At 55.4% G+C, this 25246-nt stretch overlaps 2 protein-coding genes across 6 annotated transcripts; both read right to left on the bottom strand.

Moving 5' to 3' along the window:
• Nucleotides 1-4575: 4575 nt before the first annotated feature.
• Nucleotides 4576-8365, bottom strand: AQP5 (aquaporin 5). The gene is made up of 4 exons (XM_005570795.4): nt 7857-8365; nt 6587-6751; nt 6052-6135; nt 4576-5251 (listed from the first exon to the last, which is right to left on the bottom strand). Exons 1-4 carry the CDS (start codon nt 8217-8219, stop codon nt 5066-5068), a joined length of 798 nt encoding a protein of 265 aa, XP_005570852.1. The 5' UTR covers nt 8220-8365; the 3' UTR covers nt 4576-5065.
• Nucleotides 8366-11594: 3229 nt separating this feature from the next.
• AQP2 (aquaporin 2) lies at nt 11595-19677 on the bottom strand. 5 transcript variants are annotated; one of them, XM_074006809.1, is made up of 4 exons: nt 19223-19677; nt 15954-16244; nt 15674-15754; nt 11595-14978 (listed from the first exon to the last, which is right to left on the bottom strand). In XM_074006809.1, exons 1-4 carry the CDS (start codon nt 19580-19582, stop codon nt 14769-14771), a joined length of 942 nt encoding a protein of 313 aa, XP_073862910.1. In that variant the 5' UTR covers nt 19583-19677; the 3' UTR covers nt 11595-14768. The 5 variants fall into 5 exon arrangements, with proteins under 5 accessions (XP_073862910.1, XP_005570850.1, XP_073862911.1 ...); XM_005570793.5 differs by having other exon boundaries at nt 16080-16244; XM_074006810.1 differs by lacking the exon at nt 15674-15754 and having other exon boundaries at nt 16080-16244.
• Between the last annotated feature and the right edge of the window lie 5569 nt (nt 19678-25246).

Here is a 25246-nt window from a genome sequence, read left to right as displayed (position 1 = left end):
GAAACCGCTCTGGCAAAGGCCAGCATGATTTCCTCTCCAGCCCACTGTGGCTGCCGTCCATCTCCTTCCTGACGCCTTTTTCCCTGCCTTTGAGGCACATCTCCTGGCTGTCCTCCCACCTGTGTGAGGGCATCTCTGCCTCCATGGCTGGCTCCTCTTCTGCTGATCCTTAGGCCCAGGCCTTGTCTACTCCTGGCCAATGGCCCCTCACTCCTGATGAATGTGCCTGGGCAGCCCTGTTCCCACCTGTGACTTCCACACCCTGCAGATACTGTCGACTCTCAACACTGCCTCTGGCCCAGATCTTTCTCCTGAACTCCAGACCCACTCACCTCTCACTGGACCCTCCGGCCTGCTTCTGCTCACCCCACTGTCACTCAGTTGCCCAGGCCAGAACACAGGAATCATCCGATGCTTCCCCTTCCCCCAGCCCGCAGCAAACAGGTTCCTGGTACCAGGTTCCTGGTAGCTCTTTCTCACATTTGACACCTCTTTCCATCCCCACTTGCCACTGGCCCAGTGCAGCCCTTATCACCTCTCCAGGATGACTGCATTAACCTCCTTCCTGAGCTCTCAGACTACACTACATATCTGTGCCCTTCCACACCACTCTCCTTTCCACTCACTGTCAGAGAGATCCTTCCAAAATGCAAAGCTCATCACGTTACTCCTCTGCTCAAAAGCTTTCAATGGCTCCCCATTGCCTCAGAATCAGGTCTGAATACCCATGTTTAACATGCAAGGAAGCCTCCCCTCCCACTGCCCACCCTGCACCCTTTACTCCAAACAGACCAGACATAGTTCCCCAGAACGAGCCCTTTGCTATGGAGTTTGGATGCCTCTCCTTTTTGTCTCTCAAGACTTTGCTCAAGTACAGTTCTTCTGTGAAGCCTGCCCTGATTTCCCTCTCCAGCAGAATCAGGGCAAGCTTCTTAGAGAAGCAGGACTTGAGCAAAGCCAGGGGCTGTTGTAGCCTCTGCCTCCTCAATGCCTCCACTGTTCCAGCAGACTTCCATCCCTGGCTGGCATAGAGGAGTCATTCAATAAATGTTCAGGGGATGACAGGGCATGGCTGTGGGGGCAGCGTGGGCACTGTTCCTCCCTGGCACGGAAGGTTCCCTGGCTGGGGGCTGTCCCAGGGTAGTTCAAGGGCACTTGTCTGCTTCCCTCACCTCAAGCAGGGCCAGTAGAGGGCTTGGTGGACAGGCATTTACCAGTCCTTTCATCTGACCTAGCCTCAGTTTCTGCCCTTGTTAAATGGGCGCCAAGTGGCAGTAACGCTGACCTGAGAGCTGCTGATGAGGCCAGTGAAAGGACTGTGAACACTGCCATGTTTATTGTACCCTAAGCAGTTGCTTAACCTCAAGATCCTCATTTATACAATGGGGATGATGCTAATAATGCCCTCCTCCCTGTGTGTAGTTAGGAGTAAATGTGCTGATACCTAGAAGAGGGCCTCTGAGTCAGAAAATGTGAATGATTAGGATTGTAACTTCCCCGCTCCCTGCTGTGAGATAGCTGTGGGGATGGGGCTGCAAGGTCGCTCCAAGACAGGCACCTCAGCACCTGCCCTGGGCCCTGGAGCCTGAAAGCGCTAAGTGCAGCAGCAGCCCTTGTCCCCAGCTAGCCCGGGGCTGAGTCTCATGACCTCTGCCGGGCCTGGGACAAGGTCCTTTTCCTCCTGAGGCCAGGTGGGCATTGACCAGGGCTTGCTCCAGGCCTGGCTTCCTGTCCTAGACAGCACCTGCCCAGACCCAGCCAGCACTGGGCTCTAGTGCCAAGCTTTAAGCTCACTCATGCTCAAAAACCTTTTGCCGAGGTTCCATATCTGGCTGCCTAGGGCTGCCTGTCAATGCAGCTCTGACTGAGGTCCTACCAGAGATTGGGGAAAGTAAGGGGGGTGAAGGGGAGGGGAAGGAAGAAGGTACCGGGAGAGAAAAGGAGGGAGAACACAAACTGATGGGGAGGGAATTCAAGGTGGCTTCCCGTGCCTCATCTCACTGATCCCCACAAAACCTGGAAAGGTCAGGAGGTCTGATGTCCTCATTCACACGTGACGGAGGAGGAAGCTGAGGCCAAGAGGAGCGGAGAGACCTGGTCCTCCCAGCCGTCCTTCCTCCTGTCCACCCATCTCAACAACCAGCCCCCTCTGTCCGCTCTCCACCTCTCCTCCGGGTCCTCTTCCATCTCTCCCCATATCACCTTGTTCACCTCCCAGCTGGTGAGAACTGCTAGCCCCTGGGGAGAGGAATAGGGGGAGAAAAGGGAAGGGAGCCTCCCACAGGAGAATCCAGACTCTCCCCAGGTTCCGTCTTTAGGTGCAGCAGAGGTGACGGGGCCTGTGTGTGCTTGTGTTGGACGGCGCGCAGGTGTGCCTCTGAGAACTGGTGGAGCCAGGCTCATAGGTGTGGGCCTGCGGTGGCCCTGTGAGCGAATGCTGGAGGAGGGCTGATGTGGCTTTGCACACTCGAGTGAGCGTGCAGAGGGAAGGAGATGCACACACCCAGAAGATGCAGCCCTCAGGCACGACTGAAGGTCAGTGTGTGGCCGCGAGCCCCGGTCTGTGTGGGGTGTGTGCGTGCGCGCGTGTGCACGGGACTTTGTGAGCCGGCAGACCTGTCGCGCCTGCAAGATCCGACACGCAGACACAGCGACCCCTGCTGGCCACACCGCCCCAACCACGGCACTTGTCAGCCCCAAGCCCCTAGCTGGACACTTGCTCGAGGGCCAGGCGAGGCAACCTGCAGGAAGCTCAGGGCCGGTAGCCCCCTCTGACTGGGTGCCTCACCCACCCCCGCGGGTCTGTCTCCCAAGGGTCCACTGTCCACCCTGCCGTGGTCCCCATTGGGCTGGTGGAAGAGCCCAGCCTCCTGGTCATGGCTGTGTCTGTACCTGAGTCTCCTGAAGACTGAGCGGGGAAGGGCCCCACTCTCTTCTGCGCCTCACCCGGATAGTGGGGCGGGGGTGCATTGGGATAGGCTGCCTCAAGGTGGCTCCAGGGGACTCAAGCATGAGGGACTCCCTGTGTCCTCTACCCCACCCCCATCTGGCTAGAACCCAGACCCAGGACTTGTGGACGAGGAAGCGCCACCCTGTGGATTCGGTGGACGACGTCTCCCCCTACTGGCCAGAGCTGGCTCTTGCAGCCCGGCTCCCCCAGCCTGGGGCAGGTTGGAAGAAGTGAGAAGGGACACGGTGGGTGGGGGCTGCTCCTTCCCTGGGCTCTCGGGGTTCTCATGCACTACCACGTGGTGTTTACTGTAAGCCTATGGGGCGGGCATGAGTGGCTGACCTCTCACTTGTAGATGCTTAGACTTTAAGTGTGGAGGAGGCTGGGTGTCTGCCGCTCCTCACCCCAGCGCCTGGGACTGCCTCTCAATGGCCAAGATCTACGGTTTCCCCCATCCCTTCTCAGTCCATCTTCTGGCCCCGCTGGACAGGTGCTTAGGTCCAGACACCCCCAGGAGGGCAGAAGTATGTGGCTGGGGCCCCAGACTAGGCAGGTACGTGTGGGTGTCTATTCACACCACTTTACTGAGCACTCACTCCAAGGCGCCTGACCGTTTGTACAAGCGTTTTACCTCCAGGCATGGTCTCATTCTCATTTTCTCCTCACGACAGCACGTGAGGTCGGGAAAAGCACCCCTGTTTTGCAGAGAAGGTCCTTAAAGCTCAGAGAGCTTATTTTGCCCCAAGTTCCGCGGCCAGATTGGAATTCGGGTAGTTACTGACTCCGGGCTGGGCTCTGTGCGGAGCTGTTCACTGCATGACCTCCGCCTTTTCCTCACAGAAAGCTGACCGGTCCCGGGCATCTCATGCCCTCATCCAGTCCCCACAACTATCTTGTGAGGAAAGTGATATTTTATCCCCATTTTACAGATGAAGAGATGGAGGCTCTGAGAGTTTAAGGAGATTACCCAAGGAGTGTCAGTGACAGTGGGACAACAGCAGGCTAGGGCAGAGCTCAGGCCCAGAGGAGAGGACGGTGGGGACACTGGTGGGCCGAGGCATGAGAGAGAAGCCCTGGAAAAGGGGGCTGGGCCACATGTGGCTTTTGGGGGGATCGGGGAGCTGCTTCCTCTGGGCACAGGCTCCCAGGAGGGCACCTTTTTGAAACATCAAGGTGCAGAGAAAGGAGCCCAGGGCTGTGATGGAACCTGGCTGGTCACCCCCTTGCCATCTCGAGGGGCTGCGGTTGGCTCACTCCTCCTCCACCCTGCCTGTCACACCCTGGCACTCCCCTCAAGTGCCAGCCAAACCCTCCTCAAGTGGCAGGGACTTGACATGGCTAAGGGGGAGGGGTGGAGGGTGACTGCAGTGAGGACGCCTCCTTCCTGGCCTCTAGCTCTATTTTGATATTCGGTCTTCTCTCTCTCGGTCTCTCCCTGCTCTGTTCCCATCTCTCTGATTCTCTGGGCCTCCCATGGCCTCAGCCTCCCTTTCTTCCCACAGAGCACTTGTCCCGGGGTCCCCTGGTACCCCATGGAGATCGTGGTGGAGGATGTGGGATGACAAAGAGGAGAAGCAATGGGCCAGAGTGTCTCAAGGCACTCTGGGGACAGACAGAGGCGGAACTTGAGTATCAGAGATTTATTGGGTAGCCCCCACTCCAAACACCAGCAGCCCCACGCATGCATCCTCACTAGAAATAAATAAGGCAGCATTCAATGAACCAGTCTGTCTTCTTCCTAAGGAGCTCTGGGGAGGGTCTGCCGCTGCCCACCTAGGGGCTGGGATCCCTTCGGCTCTTGAGCGGGGGTGGGGGATGCAGGCTGCAGGCTCACTCTTTTCTAGCTTGGCCCTTGCAGCCTGTGAGCTTGGCACTGTGTTCACAATCTCTGAAGTCTGTCCCAGAGAGACCCATCCCCAGCAGACCCTAGCCCCTGGCCTCTACCCCAGGAGTTCCACCATAGGTTCCTTCTCCCCTCTCTGTGTAGCCAGGGGGACCGGCACCTCCTCCTCAGCCAAGAGGACCGGTTGTGCAAAAAGGAAGCTTGTGTTAGGTACTTTTTCTTTTTTCCCCCTTGGCTCAGGGGCTGAGGAGCTGGCCCCTGCCTGACACTGGTCAGCGGGCAGTCAGCTCCATGGTCTTCTTCCGCTCCTCCCGCTGCTCCTCCCAGTCCTCGTCAGGCTCATACGTGCCTTTGATGATGTCCACACGCTCACTCAGACTCAGGGAGTTGGGGAAGAGCAGGTAGAAGTAGAGGATGGCAGCGAGGACCGCCCCCACGATGGGCCCTACCCAGAAGACCTGGTGGAGACAGGGCAGGAGTCAGGGCGTTGAGCCCCAGACCTCGAAGACCAGATGCCCCCCACCCCACAGAGGACAGACCCATGGACCCTGAGAGGGGACAGACACACAGACTTTCAGACCTTCAGGAAGAAAGACTTCCTCCCACCACGGGGACGGATATACTGACACACCACTCCCAGGGAAAGAGGCATGGACCACAGACACCCAGACCCTCAAAGAAGGCAAACAGATTCCCAGAGGGACAGGCCCCCTCCAACCACACCCGAAAGAGAAACAAATAAACCTTCAGAGGGGACACGTGGGTCCTCAGAGGAGAGATGAACAGAGCACCTCTCCCCTCCACATAGGGATAGAAACAGACCCTGGAGAGAGTGACCATGAGCTCTCAAAGGAGGGGGCAGACAGACTGTCCACAGGGACAGACCCACAGGAAGACTCTCCCAACCCCCTCAACAGGGACAGATAAATAAAACATCAGAGAGGACCAGCACACAGACACCCAGAGCGACAGACACCAAATCCTCAAAGGAATTGACACAGAGCCCCCCTGCACCTCCAGCCTCTTCCCTAAGGGGACAGATACTTATACTCCCTGTCCCCAGGGGTTCAGGCCATACAAAGCCATCTCTGCCCCTGTGGCTGAATCCCATCCCCTTTCTCTCTCAGCCACCGCTCCCTGGCCCACCCCCAAGCTCTGGGCCCACAGAATCCAGAAGATTCTGTGGTGAGCTCTGAGCTGCCACTGCTGGGTCTCCAGGCCCTCATCTCCAGGGAGCCAGGGGAGGGGACAGACTCACCCAGTGAGCGGGGCTGAACCGATTCATGACCACTGCAGGGCCAAAAGAACGTGCTGGGTTCATGGAGCAGCCAGTGAAGTAGATCTGGATAGAGACAGGGCGGTGGAGAGAAAGGCAACATCCCAGTCCACTCCCACAGAACCTGGACTCTCCCAAGGTTACACTGCAGTCCAGGGGCTCAGCCAGGTCTCAAACTCAGGTCTCCTGATTGCTGGGCTGGCAACCCCTCCCTCCAAGGATCCCAGCTGCCCGGTTAACCATGGACCCTTAACGCTGCCCTCTTCTCTTCTCTGCTCTGAGGTTGGGTTTGATTCCTGTCCCATCCCACCTCCTACTTACTCCCATCTTTCCTCAGCCCAGAGGTTCTGGGGGGATCAATTCTGGGGCCCAGTAGGGCCAGAGTCCAGCAGCCCTAAATCCAGGTCTTAAACTCTGCTGGACTCATCAATCTGAAGTGGGCTCCGCTCTGGGGCTCCATTATTTGCCTTGAGTGCCTGCCCCACCCTCACCACAGCCCAGTGTCAGTACTGCTCACCCCGACAAGGTGGCCCAGGGTGACAGACAGGCCAATGGACAGGGCTGGGGAGCCCACAGGGCTGGTGCGACGGGAGTCAGTGGAGGCGAAGATGCAGAGTGCCAGCTGGAAGGTCAGAATCAGCTCCACCACCATGGCCTGGCCCTGCGTTGTGTTGTTGTTGAGCTGCAAGGGGATGGCGGGTTAGGAGCCTGGCCACCTTCTGGCAGTATAGCCAGGGGCTCTGGGAGCAGGGCTTTTGGCATTCAGGGACACTTAGAGCAGCTTGACACCTGGAAGCCAAGCCCCGTGGACATCACCCCAGCGAAATCATTTGTTAAAGACACTACATTTCACAGTTTGCACAGGCTTGAAGCTCAGGCCTGTAGCCAAAGGGCAGAGTTTCAGGGGAGCTTTTCCTGGACATGGTCCTATCAATGGCTCTGCCCAACCCCCAGCCCCCATAAGCTGGCATTTACCCTCCATCCTGTGGGCAGCTGCCCGGTTTGCCTGCTTCACACCCCATCCCCGCCTCCTGCCCGTGTCTGGCCCCATGCCAGTGCCAACCTTAAACCCGTCTCTCCAGTGCGGCTGACTCACGGCTTGACAATGGCCAAGCAAATCCTTCTCTGTGTTTGATTAATGAACCCAGTTTGCATGGGGTTGGGGGCTGACTCTGGGGCTGCAGGAGATGGGAGGGAGGCAGGGATGTGGGGTTGCGGGGAGGAGCACAGGTTGGGGAAAGCGGAAACCAATACTCAACGGAGACTGCTCTGCACTGGCACCACGTTAGGGGGTTCCTATCTGTGGTTTCTAAATGTGAGCCCCTTGACACCTGCTGTGGCAGGCACTACCATCCCCATGGAGGGGCTGAGAACAATGAAGCACAGACAGGCCAGGGTCACCCAAAGCCGGGATGACAGCCCGCTTCTCTCTGGTGGTTCTACTCAAACGCTCCCCTGAGGAGATGGGAGAGGTGAGGGGCCCAGGAGGAAGGTGGGGCTCAAAGGTGAGACAGGAGGCGGCAGAAGTTTCTGGCAGGAAAGGAGGGGCAGCAGGCATTGGAGAGAGACCAGGGTGGGCCAGCATGTGGTGGGGGGCAGAGGAGGTGGGCAGGAAGGGGGCGCACATCAGCCTGGAGAGTCGCCTTCCTGGCCTCTGGAGGCTCTTGCCTTCCTGGTGAAGGGTGTGGGCTGGACCACTCTATGACACCCCTTTTTCCAGGTGAGGTAAGAGGCCTGGTCCTGAGCCCACCTCAGGGTCGCGACTCCCATCCCCCCAGGGCACTCACCGCGTTGATGGCCAGATTGCCCCGGGCATTGAGCGGTGCCACACCGTAGAGAATGCCGGCCCCGGCAATGGCGCCCACCAGCTGGGCCGCCACGTAGAAGAAAGCCCGGAGCAGCGAGATCTGGTTGCCCACCAAGAGGGCCAGGGTGATGGCAGGGTTGATGTGGCCGCCGCTCACGGGTCCCAGGGCCTGGGCCAGCGTGCCTATGGCCAGGCCAAAGGCCAGCGCGATCTGCAGGATGGTGGGCAGCGCCGACGGCCACTTGAGGGCCGAGCCCAGGCCGAAGAAGACGAAGATGAGGGTGGCCAAGAACTCGGCGAACACAGCCTTGAGGAAGGCCACGGAGCACACCTCCTTCTTCATGGTGGCCGCGGGGGCCCGGCGGCGGCGGCCGCGGCGGGGGGCGCCCGTTGGGTCGCAGGCGGCTGACGAGGTGGAGGCGGCGGGGACGGGGGCCTGGCTGGGTGGCGCCGCGCTCTGTCCCGCACCCACTGCGAGGCTGGCGGCCTGGCGCGGGCCCTGCTGGGGCGCGCTATATAGGGGGCGGGGGGCCGGGCGCGGGGCCGGCGCGGGGGGGGAGGGGGCGGCTCCCACGCTCAGGGGCCAGCGCTGCGCACGGGTTGGGAGGCTCCCGGCAGCCGCGGGCCCGCCGCTCCCCGCCGCCCAGCGCAACCTCGGCGCGACCCCCGCCCCCCGGGCCGGGCAGCCGCCTGCCCGTCCGGGCCACGTGACCCAGGCGGCGGTGTAGACGGGCCCCGTGTCCCGGACCCCGCGCATGATGCGCCCAGGTTGGCTCCCGCGCTCCTCGGTGCCGTGCGCTCCGGACTCCCTGGGAGACGGGGCTCGGTCCCGGCGCTTAGCTCCTACCTCAGGGCGTCTAGCTCCGCCGGCCTTTACCGCGCTCCGCGCGCGGGTTTCCCCTTTTCTTCTCTTCGGGCTTTTGGTCCAGCTCCTCCTTTTCCTCCTGCGACCGGAGCATCCTGACCCGCCTTACCCCCGGCTGGGTCGGAGTGATGCTCGTCCCGCAGGTCGGCGCCGCTCACCTCCCTCACTGCCGGCGGCGGGGGCGGGCGGCCGGGCTGGGTCCTGCAGGGCGGTCCGGCCGGCCGTCGTGGGCCGCTCCCGGCCTGGGCCGGGCGAGCTTCTGGGCTTGGAAGGCTGGCGTTTTGGGAAAAGTGGGCACCGTGCCAGCCTGCCCCGATGCTTTGCAATCCTCGACGCCCGGTAGCTGGGCAGTACCTACACTAGGCAATGGACCCCTGGAGGCGCCCTCTCCCAGGCCGGGTTCCCCTTGTCGTCTTGACGGGAGGGGGGTGTGAGGCGAGGCCTTGAGACTATGGGAGTGGGAGAGCAGGGAGGGTAGAGGCGCACCACTGACCTCCCAAGCGCGGTCTTGGCGTCTCCCCTCTTCCTGCTAGAAGCCCCTCACCCCGGATCTAAGACTCTCCTTCTCTTCCTCCACCTCCCCTCGGTCTCCTTCAAACCCTCACTTGGTGTTGGTCTCTCTCCCCTCGAAATCTGTTTCTGCCAGTCAGTCTTTGCAAAATCCTGTTTCTCTTTTTGTCTCTGTCTTTAGTCTCTGTTCCTCTACCTCTGCCAGCCTCTTCCGGTCTCTCTCCGTAGGTCTCTTTCTCATTTCAGTCTCTCTGTTTTCCACCTCTCCCTCTCTCTGTCTCTCTCACACCTTCTCATTTTCTGTTTTTCCTTCCTGCCTTTTGCTGTCTTAGTGTCTCTGTCTCTTTCTCTCTATTCATTTATCTCATCCTGCAGTTTCTGTCTCCTGGCTATTTTCACCTTTCCTCTGCCTCTTAGTTTCTGTGCCTTTTTTTGTTTCTGTCTGTTTCTACCTCATTTTCCATGTCTCTGTCTTACATGTGGTCTTTTTCAGTTTCCCCAAAGTCAAGTTTTTCTACCCCTGGTCTGGGTGACACTTTCTTCCAGTTCCCATCTCCCTTCCCTCTGAGCTTATAGCCCCTCTGTGACCTGCTACCTCCTTCCATACCACCCCCTCCCTCTTCCCACCCACTCCAGGTCGGGCATGTGGGAATGAGGCTGGAGGGCTCTCCAGGGCTTAGAGGAGGGGGAAGACCCCTAGGATCCCGGGAGAGGAGCTGCATTAAAGACCTCCATCCCCATGTGTGTTAGAGAAGCCCTTAGCACAGTGCTTGGCACAGAATAAGGCTTAGTAAAGTCTCCTTACATTGTGACTGTTAATTTTGAAAGCCCCTTGAGGGTTTAGTGTGGTGCTAAGCTTGGGGGAAGGGTCCAGTGGGAGGGTACAGAGGGAGTAGAGAACAGGTGCCTCCCCTGTCAGTCAGGCAGGGCTGAGGGGAGGAGCCTGCAGGAATGCTAAGGACTTGGAAGAGTGGGCTCTGGGCTCCGTGGCAGCTAAGATGCCAAAGAAAACAAGGGCCAAAGAAACCCTGCTATTGTTCCTGCCCAGTTCTGGCATTTCCTGCTGGAGCAGCTCCTCCCCCAAGTCTCTCCTCTTAAGGCCAGAGGTCCGTTTGTCCTTTCTTCCATGAGTCCCAGCGCTCTGTCCCCAGCCAATCATGCCAGTTGTATGCAGGATTTTCTTCTGGGTCTGGGGGTTGGGCTGGAAAATGGCCCTGATGACCCCAGAGATCATTGGGGGCCAGGCTCCTTCGCTGCTGAACTTGCCTCCAGTTTGCACCCTTCCACTTGCTTTCTCATCTCTCAAGTGCTCACAAGTGCTCACAAGAGGCTAGGTTACCAGGGGAAGCTCCAACCTGAAGATTTGAGCTAATGAAGGACTGTAAAGGCCAAGACCTTGTTCTTGCCATTTTAGAGATTCAGAATATGATCTACAAAGTTAGAGATTATAATTGGCCTCCACTGTGTGATTTCATTCCAAGCTACCCATGAAGAAACCCAGACTCAGAGGTCACTTGCCTAGGGTCACACAGTGACCTGAGATAGGAACTACAGGTCGCCATGCAGACTTGGTCACCAGAAGTGGGCCTGGTGAGGCCAAAGAAGGAGACTTCATCTGTCAAGGTTACTCACATTGGGCAGCTGATTCTGTTTCCCAGGCCTGCGTCTGAGGCCCCTCCATCTCTCTTTTTTTTTTTTTTTTTTTTTTTGAGACTGAGTCTGGCTCTGTCGCCCAGGCTGGAGTGCAGTGGCCGGATCTCAGCTCACTGCAAGCTCCGCCTCCCGGGTTTACGCCATTCTCCTGCCTCAGCCTCCGGAGTAGCTGGGACCACAGGCGCCCGCCACCTCGCCCGGCTAGTTTTTTGTATTTTTTAGTAGAGACGGGGTTTCACCGTGTTAGCCAGGATGGTCTCGATCTCCTGACCTTGTGATCCGCCCGTCTCAGCCTCTCAAAGTGCTGGGATTACAGGCTTGAGCCACCGTGCCCGGCTATGGCCCCTCCATCTCTCTAACCACTAGAGTCCCTCTGTCCCCAAGTCATCACAATAAACTCCTATTATGGCTTGGAATTATCTTTGCTCAAGCACTCAGGCCCTGCCCTGCCACCTCCAGAGGAATGCCCGGGACCTTTCTTAGTTGAGAGATGGGTCTCCCCATTGGTGGCAGGGGGAATTTGAATGTCTCAGGGAGAGCCCTTCCCCTCCTCTCCTGATATGGGGACCTCTGAGTTCCCTGGGAGAACTTGAGGGCTGGAGTAGAAATGGTAGGGAGTTCTGCCTGTCTTCTGGTACCTTGGACTGTATTTGTATTGACCACTGCCACGTTGTGGAAGAACACTACTTATTGGCAAATGAGCATTTATTGAGTGCTTATTATATGCAGAGCAGTTGAAGGAAGGTAGATAGGAGAATGCCATCTAAGAACTGAAAGCAGCCCTGTCCCCAAAGGGCTTACAGTCTAGCTAGGAGGCATCGTATATATACAACATCACAGCTTAAAGATACAAAACAACATTGAAGCACCATTTGCAGGTGCAACGTCATTTGGCACAAAGTGGGAGTATGGGACAGCTCACAACCTTCTCTGTGCCCAGCTTGGGGACCTGGAGGTCTGTCCACCTGTCTCCACACTGCCCTGCCTGTATGGTTTGGTGTGAGTGATCTCTGTTCTCTGACTAACCAGGTGCTCTTCAAGGGCAGAAACCAGCCCCACGTTCTTTGTCCTGTCTACCCTGCTGCCCTCGCCAAGGTTCTCTGTCCACTGCAAGACAGTGGGTTGGGCTGGAAAGGTCCAGCCATGTGTTCTGGCTTCTGCAAGGGCCTCCCAGGAGGAGCCTAGGATTTGCCTCAGTGGAAAAATCATGGGATTTTGCATAAAAAGCTCTGAGTTCAAGTCTTGGCTCCACTATACACTACCTGTGAGACTTTAGACCAGTCTCTTAGCCTTGGTTTCTGAACCTGTAAAATGGGAAGAACAATATTTGCTCTACCTTTGTCACAGGGTTGGGAGATAATCACAGGGGACGATAAGGGGAAGCTTTGGAAATAGCAAAACCCTTTATGGCTGGGGGCCTTTGTCCTTCCCTAACCTATCAGAAGTTTGAGGAAGATTAGATGAACCCTTGCATGCAAGGTACCCAGCACAGGAGCTGGTACACAAGAGATGCCAGGAACTGCCAATTTCCCTTCACTCCTGGAGTTCCATCACTTGGAATCCTTTTTTGACTCTGATCCCAATGGACAATAGAAGCTGGAAGTGGTAGGGATTTCATATTTAGTTTTGGGGGAGATGCAATCCAAGAAGTGAAACAGACATAGAGATAAATTCTTGGCTTCTTCTAGAGGAGTTTGTTGGGGTAGGTGGGGTGGGGACGAGGTGCCTGAGACACATCCATGATGGGCTCATAGCTCACTGCCTTGCTGCCTTTGAACCTCTAGAGCAAGGACACTCAGGTGCCAGGAGGACAGCTGTGGAGGTCACTTCGGTTTCTGACCCCCCCACTCTTCTGGTAGTGAGGCCAAGTGGCTGTCACTAGCTATTGGGGGTTTGGGAGAGTCCTCTCCATAGCACCTATGGCCTGGGGCAGCCTTTTTTGGACCTCAAAGAGAGCTTTGGTCAAGGAAGACAGTAAAGAGCATAGATCAGAGGGGACACAATTACAGAGATGTTCCTTATACACTGTCTTTCTTGGATGGAAGCAGAAGGGAGAAAGAGGCTAGAGACTCAGTGCCTGGTGCACAGTGGGTGCTTGGTGCAGTGTGAGCTAGATATAGACAGAAGTCTTGAAGGCATGGAGGCCACAGAGAGCATGAGGGTGGGGGGTTCAAGGTATGACCCACATATTACTTATACAGCAGGCTGGAGAGGGAAGGAGAGAATGGATGGGGCTGGGTGGTGGGAGGAAGGAGGTGGGAGAAAAGATAGGGCACACATGCAGGGTAAGGAGAGGTTAAGAGGCTGGACCAGGATGGGGCCAGCCCCAAACCCATCTCCTTCTGCCTGGATCTTGCAGGCTCCCAGGACTCTCCTTTGCTTTGGCCATCAGTGAAAGGAGGTAAGGGATGTTGAGCATCAAACTCCTTCTGCATCCTTCCCCCAGGAAGCAGAAATAATGAAAATGATTCTAGTAATGCGTGTTAATGGTATTAAGAATTACAGTTTACACAGCATCTTTACATGCGTCATCTCACTTAATCCCGGTTAATCTCATTTGAGAACAGTCATACTGGCCTAGAAATTTAGAAGCCTGGGTTCTAAACTCAGATCTGCCTCTGCCTGGAGAAGTCATTTCCTTTCCCTGGTCCTGAGCGCAACAGGCTGCTCTATCCACAATGACTGTTCAGTGGTAGGAGCCAGAAGCAGGGAATCACAGGCTGTGGAGAGGCAGAGAGAGAAGGAACAGAGGTTCCTGGGGCGGAGGAGCTGCTGCCCGAGGACTGGGGAGAATGAGATGGGTGATGAAGGGGTGTTGCCTGGTGCCCATGGTTGCATGCCTGAGTGCCTTGCCCAGCCAGCCATAGGTGTGTGCTGGGCAAGAGGGCTGACTTGGGAAACTGAGTGTCTCCTTTCAAGAAGTGTCTAGTTGCAAATCTCCCCCTCTCCCAAGACAAAGGCCCGGGTCCCACAAAGGGCTTTTGTTTTCTCTGCAGAAGTGGGAGGCTAATCTCTGGATCTGGGGCACCCCTGGAGACGGGGGTCCTGGGCACACACAGCATACACACACGTGAAGGTGTGCACACTCATATGCCTGCTTCCTCTTTGGAGAGGTTCTCCCTCACCACAGAAAGGAAATCTTTGGTCACCAAAGCGCTGGGGCCCAGCGCTGCAGGTAGGGGACATTTTCCAGGAGAAGCCAGATTGCAGCTGGAAATCAAGGCCCTCCCTTCAGCCCTCTCAAAGTGGCCTCCTTCCCTTTCCCTGAGGATGACTGGCACCCACACTTATCCACTGCAGAAGTGGATTTATTGCAGGTTGGGGAGGAAGGGGTGCAAGGGGAAGTGAGAATTCCCCAGCCGTGCACACTTGCACCAACGTAGGCAAACCTGTTCACACTCAGGGGCATGCACAACCCTGCATGTGAGGACAAAGGAGAACTCGGGGATGAACACACTTGCACACTAATAAAACCAGTTGCACTCTTTCCAGAACCCCCAAGGCAGGGGTCTGTACACTCCCCACCCGGTACCTGGGTGCAGGCTCTCAAGAGTTTCGCTCTTACCACCCACCTGCCTCCCTCTGCAGCTCAGTCCCCCAAGTTCCCAGTTCCCTGCAAAAGGCTGGAGGATCCACTACTGGCTGCTCACAGCCTCGGGGCAGGGGGCCTGCCAGGCTCAGGGCTCCCTCCGGCAGCCTCCTCTACGCTTGCTCACAGCACTGGCCTCGGCGCGCACGTACAGGAAGCAGCTACTCTGCGCTGGGGGGCCAACTTCAGACCTGGGGGAGAGGAGGGACGGGGTGGGCCCTTCTGCTTCGGGCCTCACACGCGTCCATCGGGGCCTTAGAGGCCGCTGACGGCCCTCAGGCCTTGGTGCCCCGTGGGAGGCTCTGCGGCGAGTGCAGCTCCACCGACTGCCGCCGCCGCACCTCGCGCTCCTCCCAGTCGGTGTCCGGCTCCAGGCCCTTCAGCACTGCCAGGCGCTCCGACAGGCTCTTGGCTGGCGGGAACAGCACGTAGTTGTAGAGGAGGGAGCCCAGGATGGCGCCCACCAGGGGTCCGATCCAGAAGACCTGGGGGCGAGCGGAGAGAGTGGCTTGGCACCCGAGCCTACACCGGCACGCGGAGCCCGCAGGCCCCGGTGGCACACTCTGCGGCCGCACCCCTCCTCCCCGCCATTAATCTAGTGAAATGCTTATTTATGTAATTAGCAACGACAACGCCAGCTGCTGGGGAAGCCTTATCAGTGCGAGGTTAAGGGTGCGAATTTTGAAGCCACTGCCTGTGTGTGAATCCTGATTCCACCACTTAGATGCTGTGTGCACTTCAACAAGTTACTTACCATCTCTGTGCCTTTCACTATAAGAATGCCTATCTCCTAGGGTGGTTGTGAAAACTGAATGAGTTAATGTTTGCAAGGCACTCAGAACAAGGCTCACCACATTCTAAGCACTAGATAAGTGCTAAATACTACCACTTGTAGAGTTCTAAGTGCCAGACACTGCATTATCTGGGTTACACCGGTAGCCTCAGTTACTGTTCCCAAGAAGCCAGTGAGGTAAGCTGTTGTCATCCTCATTCACAGTTGTGGAAACTGAGTCTTTGGCATCAGATCTGAGGGGTGGAACCCAAGGCTCCCCAGGACCAGGAGGAGTGTGGAGGGTTTGAGGTACCGCTGCTGAGCCCCAATCCCATGCTATTCCAGCTCTTGTTCTCCCTCTAAAATGGGTTTTTAGGGAAGGGGAGGGCAGTGGGTTTCAGCCATTACCCAGTGGTCATCAAATTTGCCAGTGACGACAGCTGGAGCCAGGGAGCGGGCGGGATTCATAGAGCAGCCGGTGTAGTGGATCTGCAGTTGGAGGAGGGTATCACAGAGAGAAGGCAGGTGAGGACAGGGCAGAAAGTCCTTGTCCCGCACTGCAGTGCTTGACCTCAGCCTAAAGGGAACCCACGTGATGGACAATTAACTTCACGTTTTATTTAAAGAGCTCTGTATTCTTTGGGGGCTGGAGTGATATCTGTCCCTCTGGGGTATCTGGGAGTCAAACCTCTGGGGTGTCTGTTCCTCTTGAGAGTTCTGTGTATGTGTCCCTCTTGGGGTCTCTGTGTCTGTCTCTGGAGTGGTCTGTGTGTCTGTTCCTCCAGGGAGGCTGGAACCTATGGCCATGACCTACCCCCAGGAGGTGGCCCAGGGCCACGGAGAAGCCTATGGAGAGAGCAGGGGTGCCCGGGTTCTCTCCACGGCGCTCATCGGTGGAGGCAAAGATGCAGAGCACCAGCTGCAGCGTCAGGAAGAGCTCCACAGTCACCGCCTGGCCAGCTGTCGTGCTGTTGCTGAGCTGGGGACAAAGAGGCAGGTAGGGGAACACTGAGCACACTCTCCTCTCTGGCTCCATCTTCCTGTCCACCTGCAGTCAAGGCACCAGGGGGGCCTCTGGGCTGGGAACCAGAACACCTGGGCTTGCCAGACACCTTAGCTGGAACAACTGATCCCTTCTTCTTGGGCCCTGGCCCAAAGGCAGCCCATGATCCCCCAGGATGCCCGTGGTTTCCCTGCCAGAGGTAGGAAAACTGACTCTGTAGCCCATTAGATTGGGGGGTGAGGTTGGGATCCTTCAGTGTGAGAGAAAAAGGATGCTGAGATCCAGAATTTCTGTTTCCTGAAGAACAAGAACGGAAGAGGTTTCAACGGCCTCAGGAAGCTTTGGACTGGTTAGCAGGAAGACCTTCCCCTCTCTCTAGACCATCAGACCCTGGTGCAATGAGAGGCCCGTGGTCTGTCTTCCTGAGGTCAAATGGCTCCCAGGGACAGGACTTGGGTCTAGGGGATGGTCCTAGTGTGCCCCTTTCTGCTATGAGTCCGCCATACACCTTTTTCCTTAACTCTTGTCTATTCTCCACTGCCTTTCAGGCCTCAGCTTTGCCCTGTTGGTTTGCTCCCTGCACATCCTATGGAGGTTGGGGTGAGGGCCCCGGAGCTGTGTCGGACAATGCCTCCACACCCATGTAGGTTGCCCATGGTCTCAGCAGACCCTGCCTTGGGTAAGGAGAGAACTCGGGGCTGAGTAAAGAGGTGATTTCATAACTGGGCCACACCCAGCACTGGATTTCTCCTTGGGTTTTGTCACCCTGTGCCCTACGCCCTGCCTTCTGGGACTGGGCACCATGCTGGGTGGAACAGTGACAGCTCTCAGCTCCCACGCTCTTTCTCCAGGCCCTGAACCCCCACCCCTGGGTCCGAGACATCAGGTCAGAACCCTTGGGTCTCTCTAGGGTCTAACCTCAATCCCTCCTGTTGTTGTCCAATGCAGAGTCTCTAGAGGACAGTGAAAAGAGCTTTGGAAGCAGACACTTTAGAGGCCTCTGACTTGCCATGAGACTATTTAATTTGGCCTCAGTTTCTCCTTCTGCGAAATGGGATAACAAAATGGATTCTGGAGGATGGTGGGGGGACTGGAAATGACTTATTGGTTCTGTGACTTGGATCAATTCACTATTGAGCCTCAATTTGCCACTCACAATAGGGGGGAACCACAGAATTTCCCTTATAGCATTGTACCAATGATGAGATGATAGCTGGCCTGGCACAGGGCAGGTGCATGTCAATGATTAAATTCCTGGTGGCCAGGCTAGCTCTTAGTGTCCTCAAAGGACACATGGGATGGTCTTGAGGATCATCTGGCTCTCTTTAGCCTCAGGGCAAGTTGGTCCCACCACTGCCCCATTACATCCAGGCAGGGTTCTCCCCAGGTCCTCAAGGTAGTAAATGCTGAGAAGTGGCATGGAGGAGTCCTCCCAGACCTTTCTCTTCTGAGGGCCCCAGTCAGTTGTGAAATGATGGAGGAGGAGGACTGCATGTTTCCCATGGCCTCTCACTCCCAGTGCCCTGCTATTACAGAAGAACTTCCTGGTCATGCTCTCAGGAAGTTCCTTTTTCAGTCTAACTGGACCTCTTCTTGCTGTAAACTGAACTAATTTTGTTCTCAGAGGAAAAGAGCCCACTCCTCTGCTTGCCCACCTAGCCTGTCCTTGGCCCCTGGCCCCCAACCTTGTCACAATTTCATCTTTAAAGAACAGAGCCTTGGTGTGGTGGCTCATACCTGTAATCCTAGCACTTTGGGAGGTGGAGACGGGTGGATCACTTGAGGTTAGGAGTTCGAAACCAGCCTTACCAACATGGTGAACCCTGTCTCTACTAAAAATACAAAAATTAGCTGGGTATGGTGGCACATGCCTGTAATCCCAGCTACTCGGGAGGCTGAGGCAAGCGAATGACTTGAGGTGGAGGTTGCAGTGAGCTGAGATTGTACCATTGTACTCCAGCCTGGGCAACAGAATGAGACTCCATCTCAAAAACAAAACAAAACAGAGAAGTTCCCTAACTGGGATACCCCTGTCCCACAAATGAGGAAGGGCTACCTGTGCAGAGACGCGGGTGGCCACAGAGATTGTGCAGGACTTGTCAGAGACATCAGGACTCTTGTCCAGTGGCCCAGGGATGGAACAGGCCAGGAAATACTGGAGACTGAGGCACAAAAGAGGCACTTGCTGTCCTGGCTTAGGATGGGGGTACAGAGTGAGAGTTGGTCTGTTGGGAGCACAGGTCGTTCCTCCACACTCATGTCTCTTGGATTCACAGGGCCCACACAGACCTGAGAGGGGAAGGGGGTGGGACATGGGGGAAGGGACTGTGGCACCACCCTCAGCTCCCGAAGGGCCCACGGGGCCCAGTTAGCACCTGTATCATGTAATCAGCAGCCAGCTTATGGGCTCCGGGGACCTCGTCAGGGTTTGGAGAAGGAAGTATGCCCATTGCTGCTTGTAGGGCTATGGTGTGTCTGAGCCTGACCTGTAAGGAGCACCTGCCATAGGGCCTGCAAACCCTCAAAGCAGAAGAAAGGCTGGGCCCCTCTTCTCTCTTGAGGACCCTGTCATGAGCACTCCAAGGCTCCCCACAGCTTGGAAAGCATGTCTGCTTGGGACACTAACCCCTGCTGAGTTACAGCCTGGTCCTCACTATAACGGAGGCATTGAGTCCAACAGAAACCCAGATGAGGCTTTTCCTGCACGACGGTCAGGGTGGAAGAAGCCTGCAGTCTGTCTGCATCCTGCCTTTGCTCTGGTACCATTGCTCCTTTCATCCTGACCCTCCTATGGTGGCTATGTTCCTGACTCCAGGCTCTGTCTCTCTCTGTCTGTCTGCCTCTGTCTCCATCTCTCTCCCCACCTCACCCAGAGCCCATCCCTCCCATCTCATCCCTTACAAGGGATTCCCCAGGATCTGCCCCTTGTGGATGGCAAAGTTGTGGCTACTTACAGCATTGACAGCCAGGTCCCCGCGGATGTCTGCTGGCGTGATCTCATGGAGCAGAGCGGCTCCGGCCACAGCCCCCAGCAGCTGGGCAGCCACGTAGAAGGTGGCTCGGAGAAAGGAGACATGGCAGCCCACCAGGCAGGCCACAGTCACGGCTGGATTGATGTGGGCCCCGCTTATGTGGCCCAGAGCCTGTACCAGGGTGCCAATACCCAAGCCAAATGCCATGGCGATCTGTAGCACAGAGGGCAGGGCCTGTGGCCAGTTGAGGGCCGAGCCGAGGCCAAAGAAGACGAAGAGGAGTGTGGCCAGGAACTCTGCAAACACAGCCCTGGAGAAGGCTATGGAGCGGAGCTCCCACATGCTGCGGAGTCCTGCGTGGCTGGCCCGGCCGTCTCAGGGCCAGGAGGCTCTGGGCACTCTCTTTCGCTCTCTACCGCTCTCTTTCTCAAGGCCTCTGGGGAGGCTGGGTTGTGGGCATTTATAGGGTACTTCCATCCTGGATCTGGGCACGTGGTGGGGAGGTGGAGTCGTTGAGGCCAATACCTCTTCTCCATGGCGGCCTCTGCCCCCATGCCCCATCCCAGCCCACCCACGTGCCTATCACCCTATCTTAGCCTTCACAGCTGACTGATGTTCCCCATTTAATGAGCTCCAGATAAGGACTGACGTCCCTGGTTTTCCGTGTTTGTTCCCTTGGTTACCCCAGGGCTGCTGCCCCAGGGCCTCTCCCAGCCCCCACGGGGTCTTGTGAATGGGAACCTCTGGTGGGGATTGTGCCCAGTGCCCCTCTCTCTGACTCGAACTGTTGACCAAGGCAGGGGCAATACCTCACACAAAACTAAGAGTGTGTGAGTGCTGCTCCTTCTGGTAACTGGGAAGTTCTTCTGTCAGACCTCCAATTACTCCTGCTTCACAGGGATGGAAAACAACTGGTTGGCTTGTGACAGATTTCCAGGGCATAAAGGTTTGTGTCTTCTGCGTTTGCATTCTTGCAGCTAATCACCCATAAATCATTAAGCTTCACCTTCTCCTGGGAGCCCCAGCCAAATAGCAGCTCCTAGAGCCTGGGGGCACTGGGACCCTGGCCCTCGGTGATGGAGTCAACCTGGGCGCGGCTGAGGAAGCTGAGGGTGTCCATTCTGGCATCAGCCTGTTCCATCTATGTGACTTAACCTTTCTTGTCTTTCTCTGTAAAATGGGAAGAATAAAACTGACCTAGTGGATTGGGGTTTGGATTGAATGAAACAATGTATGTCAAGTGCTCAGAGCAGCGCCTGGTCCACAGTAGGTGGTCAATGAATATCAGCCCTTCCTTACAGTATTATTTACACTTTGAGGAGAACAGGTCTTTGCACACTCATGTGTTGGGGTCCCAGAAGCTGTGACAGGTCCTAGGAACCCCGAGGAGCTTAGGGCCACTCTGGCCACAGGAGAAAGACATTTCTGTGGGGCAGTGAGCTGTGCAGGCTCGGGGCGGCTATGATGGCTGATAAGCAGCTCTCTGGCCTTGGTGCCCACTCAGCCCAGCATCTGGGCAGTGCTGCCTCCTGCTATCAATGCCGCTGTGGCTACTGGGGTCCTGGAAGTGTTCAACTCTAGAAGTTTCCCCAGCCCCACTCACTGGCCCTTCCCTAATCCCTCCAGCCTCGCTCCCCCTCCTGGGGATTCACAGCAGGGTTGGGCTCAGAGTGGGGGCAGAAGGATGGGCTTCTGCACCCTGCCCTAGCTCCTGTCCAGCAGGTCCCTGGGCAAGTCACAGTCCCAGCAACAGAAATCTGGGAGAGATTGGAGACTGGAGTGGACCGCTTTATGTTGTATCATGGGGATGTGGGATGAGTGTAGGCCCGGGGAGGGGAGTGACTCATCTAGGGTGCTCCAGCAGGTTAGTGGCTGAGCTGGGACTGAGCCTGGTCTGGAGCTTTCTGCCACACCCCACACTACCGAGCCACACTCTGTGCCTCAGTTGCCTTGTCTGTACAATGGGAGTGTAGATGCCTACCCCATAAAGTTGTTTTGAGAATGCAGTAAGATAATGAACGGGAAAGTATTTTGCAACTGAGAATGTATCATACACATATATATGGGGACTCATGACTCCTGCTATTGTGAAGGAGGAGGAGGAGAAAGGCGAAGAGGAAGGGGAGGAAGAAAGAATAAAAATTACCCATACAGAAGGGATGCTCCAAAAGAGCAGGGATTCCTGTGGGGTTTGTTCTCCAGTGTATTTCCAGTGCCTAGCGCCTGGCCTGACACATAGACACCTGGCACCCTAGCACTTTTCCCTCAGCCATCCCTCCCAACTTCAGGCATTCTGGGTCCTCTGGGAGAAGATTGAGGGAGAGGGGGACCCCTATCCCTGTCATATAAAGGGCATCTGGGACCCACCTCCAGACTCTGCACATGGGAAGAGACAAGGACTCAGAGGGGTCTGGCTTGGGTGTGCCTCTGCCCCCACCCAGGGAATATTCCTTCCCCACTGCTGCTACAATCTCCACCTCCCAGTTTCAACCAATTCTCTTGCCTCAGCCTCCTGAGTAGCTGGGATTACAGGCACACGCCACTATGCCCGGCTAATTTTTATATTTCTTTTGGTAGAGATGGGGTTTCACCATATTGGCCAGGCTGGTCTCCAACTCCTGACCTTGGGATCCACCCGCCTCGACCTCCCAAAGTGCTGGGATTACAGGCATGAGCCACTGCACCTGGCCTACTCCTTTCTTTTGTGGCTTCATGTATCACTTCTCCTGACCTTCGGACATACTGTCCACCCCAACTGGCCAAGTTCAGGACTGAGTCTCAGGATCCCTGGAAAACCTCTTTGGGCCTCATGTGAACTGAAGCTGTGACAGTGGCTTCTAAATCCACACCCAACCATTTAGTTGCTGTGTGCTCTGGGATGGGCCGCACACCCTTTCTGGTCTCTCCTTCTTTTGTCAAGGTATTCACGATCTTGAGGAGTGGCCCACTGACCCTTGATTCTGGGAAGAACCGCCGCTAACCCGGTCGGGTGAAAATCTCTTGCTTCCCAATACACCAGGATAGGTATGACAGCTTCTCCTTGGAGCCCACAAAGCCCCAACCTGAATTTGCATATGTTTGTGGTGTGTGTGTTGTGTGGTTGTTCAGCCACACAATCATACATTTAGAACCTGATGGGATCTTGGAGATCATCTTGCCCATGGATTTTAGTTCCCGTGATAAGAACATGAATTCCAGAGAGAGTGTGACCTGCCGCACAGCTTACAATAGTAGTCAGGACTCACATTCTGATCTGGCCCCTAGTCTGGGAGGACAGGAAGGGGCCAACAGTGACCCAGCTCGTGCCTGTGTTTGCATTTGCCCTTCATGCCAGGGAGGAAGAAGGTGTTCCCATCAAAGCTGGTGGGGCTTGGCTGTGCTTCTGGCTGGCAGCTCTGCTCCCGTGAAGGGATGGCTGCATTTTTTCTAAAATGGCCACTATGCTGTGTCTTAGGAAATCTATTCATCTATCATGCACTATTAATTAGAACATGACAAAAATTGCTGATGAATTCACAGCAATGTGAATGTGCTTAATGCCACTGAACTGTGCACTTAAAAATGGTTAAGATGAGGGCCAGGCGCAGTGGCTCATGCCTATAATCCCAGCACTTTGGGAGGCTGAGGTGGGCAGATCACCTGAGGTCGGAAGTTTGAGACCAGCCTGACTAACATGGAGAAACCCCATCTCTACTAAAAATACAAAATTAGCCGGGTGTGGTGGCACATGCCTGTAATCCCAGCTACTCAGGAGGCTGAGGCAGGAGAATCACTTGAACCCAGGAGGCAGGAGTTGCAGTGATCCGAGGTCGTGCCATTGCACTCCAGCCTGGGCAACAAGAGTGAAAATTAGTGTCAAAAAAAAAAAAGGTTAAGATGGTAAATTTTATGTTATGCGTATTTTTTTTAAAATTTATTTTATTTATTTATTTTTTTTTTGAGACGGAGTCTCGCTGTGTCGCCCAGGCTGGAGTGCAGTGGCGCGATCTCGGCTCACTGCAAGCTCCGCCTCCCGGGTTTACGCCATTCTCCTGCCTCAGCCTCCGAGTAGCTGGGACTACAGGCGCCCGCCACCACGCCCAGCTAGTTTTTTGTATTTTTAGTAGAGACGGGGTTTCACCGTGTTAGCCAGGATGGTCTCGATCTCCTGACCTCGTGATCCACCCGCCTCGGCCTCCCAAAGTGCTGGGATTACAGGCTTGAGCCACCGCACCCGGCCTGTTATGCGTATTTTATAGGCTGGGCTTGGTGGCTCATGCCTGTAATCCCAGCACTTTGGAAGGCCAAGGTGGGCAGATCACTTGAGCCCAGGAGTTTGAGACCAGCCTGGCAACGTGGTGAAACTCTGTCTTTACAAAAAAATACTCACAAAAAGTTAGCTAGACATGGTGGTGTGCACCTGTAGTCCCGGCTGAGGTGGGAGGATTGCTTGAGCCTGGGAGGCAGAAATTGCAGTGAGCTGAGATTGCGCCACTGCACTCCAGCCTGGGCGGAAGGGTGAGACACTGTATCACAAAAAACAAAAAACAAACAAACAAAAAAGATACTTTAGATTTATTTAGATATCAGTCTTTAAAGTCAAAATTGCTCTTTTGCATGCATAAAAGGAAATTATAGGTAAAACAAATTGGGCTAAAATAGTCTCCAAATTTCTTCACATTCAGAGTCCAATTTTCCTGAAACCCTCTTTGACTCAGAGTCCTTGATTTTCTGCATGGTATCACCTTCTGTGCCATCAGGAGCATTGGCAATGTGCCATTCTTTAAAAGATTGTCCACTATTGTTTCCAGCATTTATTTTCAAGCTTCAGCTACTCATTCTGCAAGCTTTATTGCTGGTATTTTCTAGCTTCATGTGTGACTAGCAATCATTTTGCCCTTTTCTCAGTAATAAAACAACACAACAGTTCCATTTATTTACGGGGCTCTTCCTTTCTTAGGTCTCATAAAACACTTGGCTGCTGTTTTGCAAGAAAATATGAAATTGTGGTCATTCTGCAATGATAACTGCTTCACTAATATCAAATTCTTGCTACACTCTTCTGTTTGCCCGCCTTTCTGCATACACAATAACTGTGTTTAAATGCTAAACCACAGTGTAACCTTTTTGAAGACATTTTAAACAGCAATTAAGCTGAAGGCGCCGAACTCACCTGACCAAGTTTAGGTATGCGCAAGCAATGACGGCCACTCCCAGCTGCCACACGAGCAGAAGAGCTCTTATGATGAGAAACGAGATACACCTTAGAATTGGTGAAACATGGCAGTTACAAGATTAAACCCATATGCAATGCCCATTCTGCCATGCATTGTTCTAGACATTCTTGGATATATCAGCTCACTTAAACCCTCACAACCATCTTAGGAGCTAAATATTGTCATCCTGTTTTTTAAAGATGAGGAAAAGAGGCAGAGAGAGGTCAAGTAACTTTCCTGAGATTTCACAGCTAGTAAGTGGGAAGGCAGAATTAGAACTCCAGTAACCTGGCTTTGAGAGAACTTTTTTGATTGTAAAGGTGAGTCCCTAAGTCACTCCCTGAAATAATCAAGATGGGAACGCGGTGGGAAAGAGTGCTTAAGTTCTTTGAATAATAAAGACACGGATTAGGGTGTTGTTTGCTGGTGGCTTGAAAGAGGAGACCGGGGCGGTGGAAAAGAGGAGGTGGAAGGAGGGTGTCTGGGAGCTGGGCCTGGTTGAGCCGTGGCTGTGGCCGTGGCCGGTGAGGACGCCCCCTGCTGGAGCACTGTGATGGAATTCGGAGCAGCGCTGTCTGACAGTTGACATGAGGTGTGTTTCCTGCTCTGAGTCACAAATGCCCTCTACTCTCCCTGAAAGGTCGGTAAAAGTGGGTCACACAGCAGGCCTGTGAGTCTGGTGCTTTGGGGACTGAGGGAGAAGGGAACGGGTAGATCCACAGTCAGGACAAAGCGGGATGGAGTGAAGAGAGCAGCCCCTGGCTGCGGCTGGCAGGAGAGGAGGGTGGGAGTCGTGGCTGGGGCCTCAGAC

This window comes from Macaca fascicularis, chromosome 11 (assembly GCF_037993035.2).
Source record: "Macaca fascicularis isolate 582-1 chromosome 11, T2T-MFA8v1.1".
NCBI lineage: Eukaryota > Metazoa > Chordata > Mammalia > Primates > Cercopithecidae > Macaca > Macaca fascicularis.
The sequence above is the reverse complement of the archived record's forward strand: the minus strand, read 5'-3'. Positions and strand labels throughout refer to the sequence as shown.

What these genes read in the sequence shown, in the direction of transcription:
- AQP5 (XM_005570795.4), bottom strand. Translation starts at nt 8,219, where the DNA reads ATGAAGAAGGAGGTGTGCTCCGTGGCCTTCCTCAAGGCTGTGTTCGCC. An exon ending in GCAATCTGGCCATCAACGCG is followed by an intron (nt 6,752 to 7,856) that starts GTGAGTGCCCTG and finishes ATCCCCTTGCAG; the next exon opens with CTCAACAACAACACAACGCA. An exon ending in GGTTCAGCCCCGCTCACTGG is followed by an intron (nt 5,252 to 6,051) that starts GTGAGTCTGTCC and finishes TGTCTCCACCAG; the next exon opens with GTCTTCTGGGTAGGGCCCAT.
- AQP2 (XM_074006809.1), bottom strand. Translation starts at nt 19,582, where the DNA reads ATGTGGGAGCTCCGCTCCATAGCCTTCTCCAGGGCTGTGTTTGCAGAG. An exon ending in GAGGAACAGACACCCCAGAG is followed by an intron (nt 15,755 to 15,953) that starts GTTTGACTCCCA and finishes CTCCAACTGCAG; the next exon opens with ATCCACTACACCGGCTGCTC. An exon ending in GCAAATTTGATGACCACTGG is followed by an intron (nt 14,979 to 15,673) that starts GTAATGGCTGAA and finishes GCTCGCCCCCAG; the next exon opens with GTCTTCTGGATCGGACCCCT.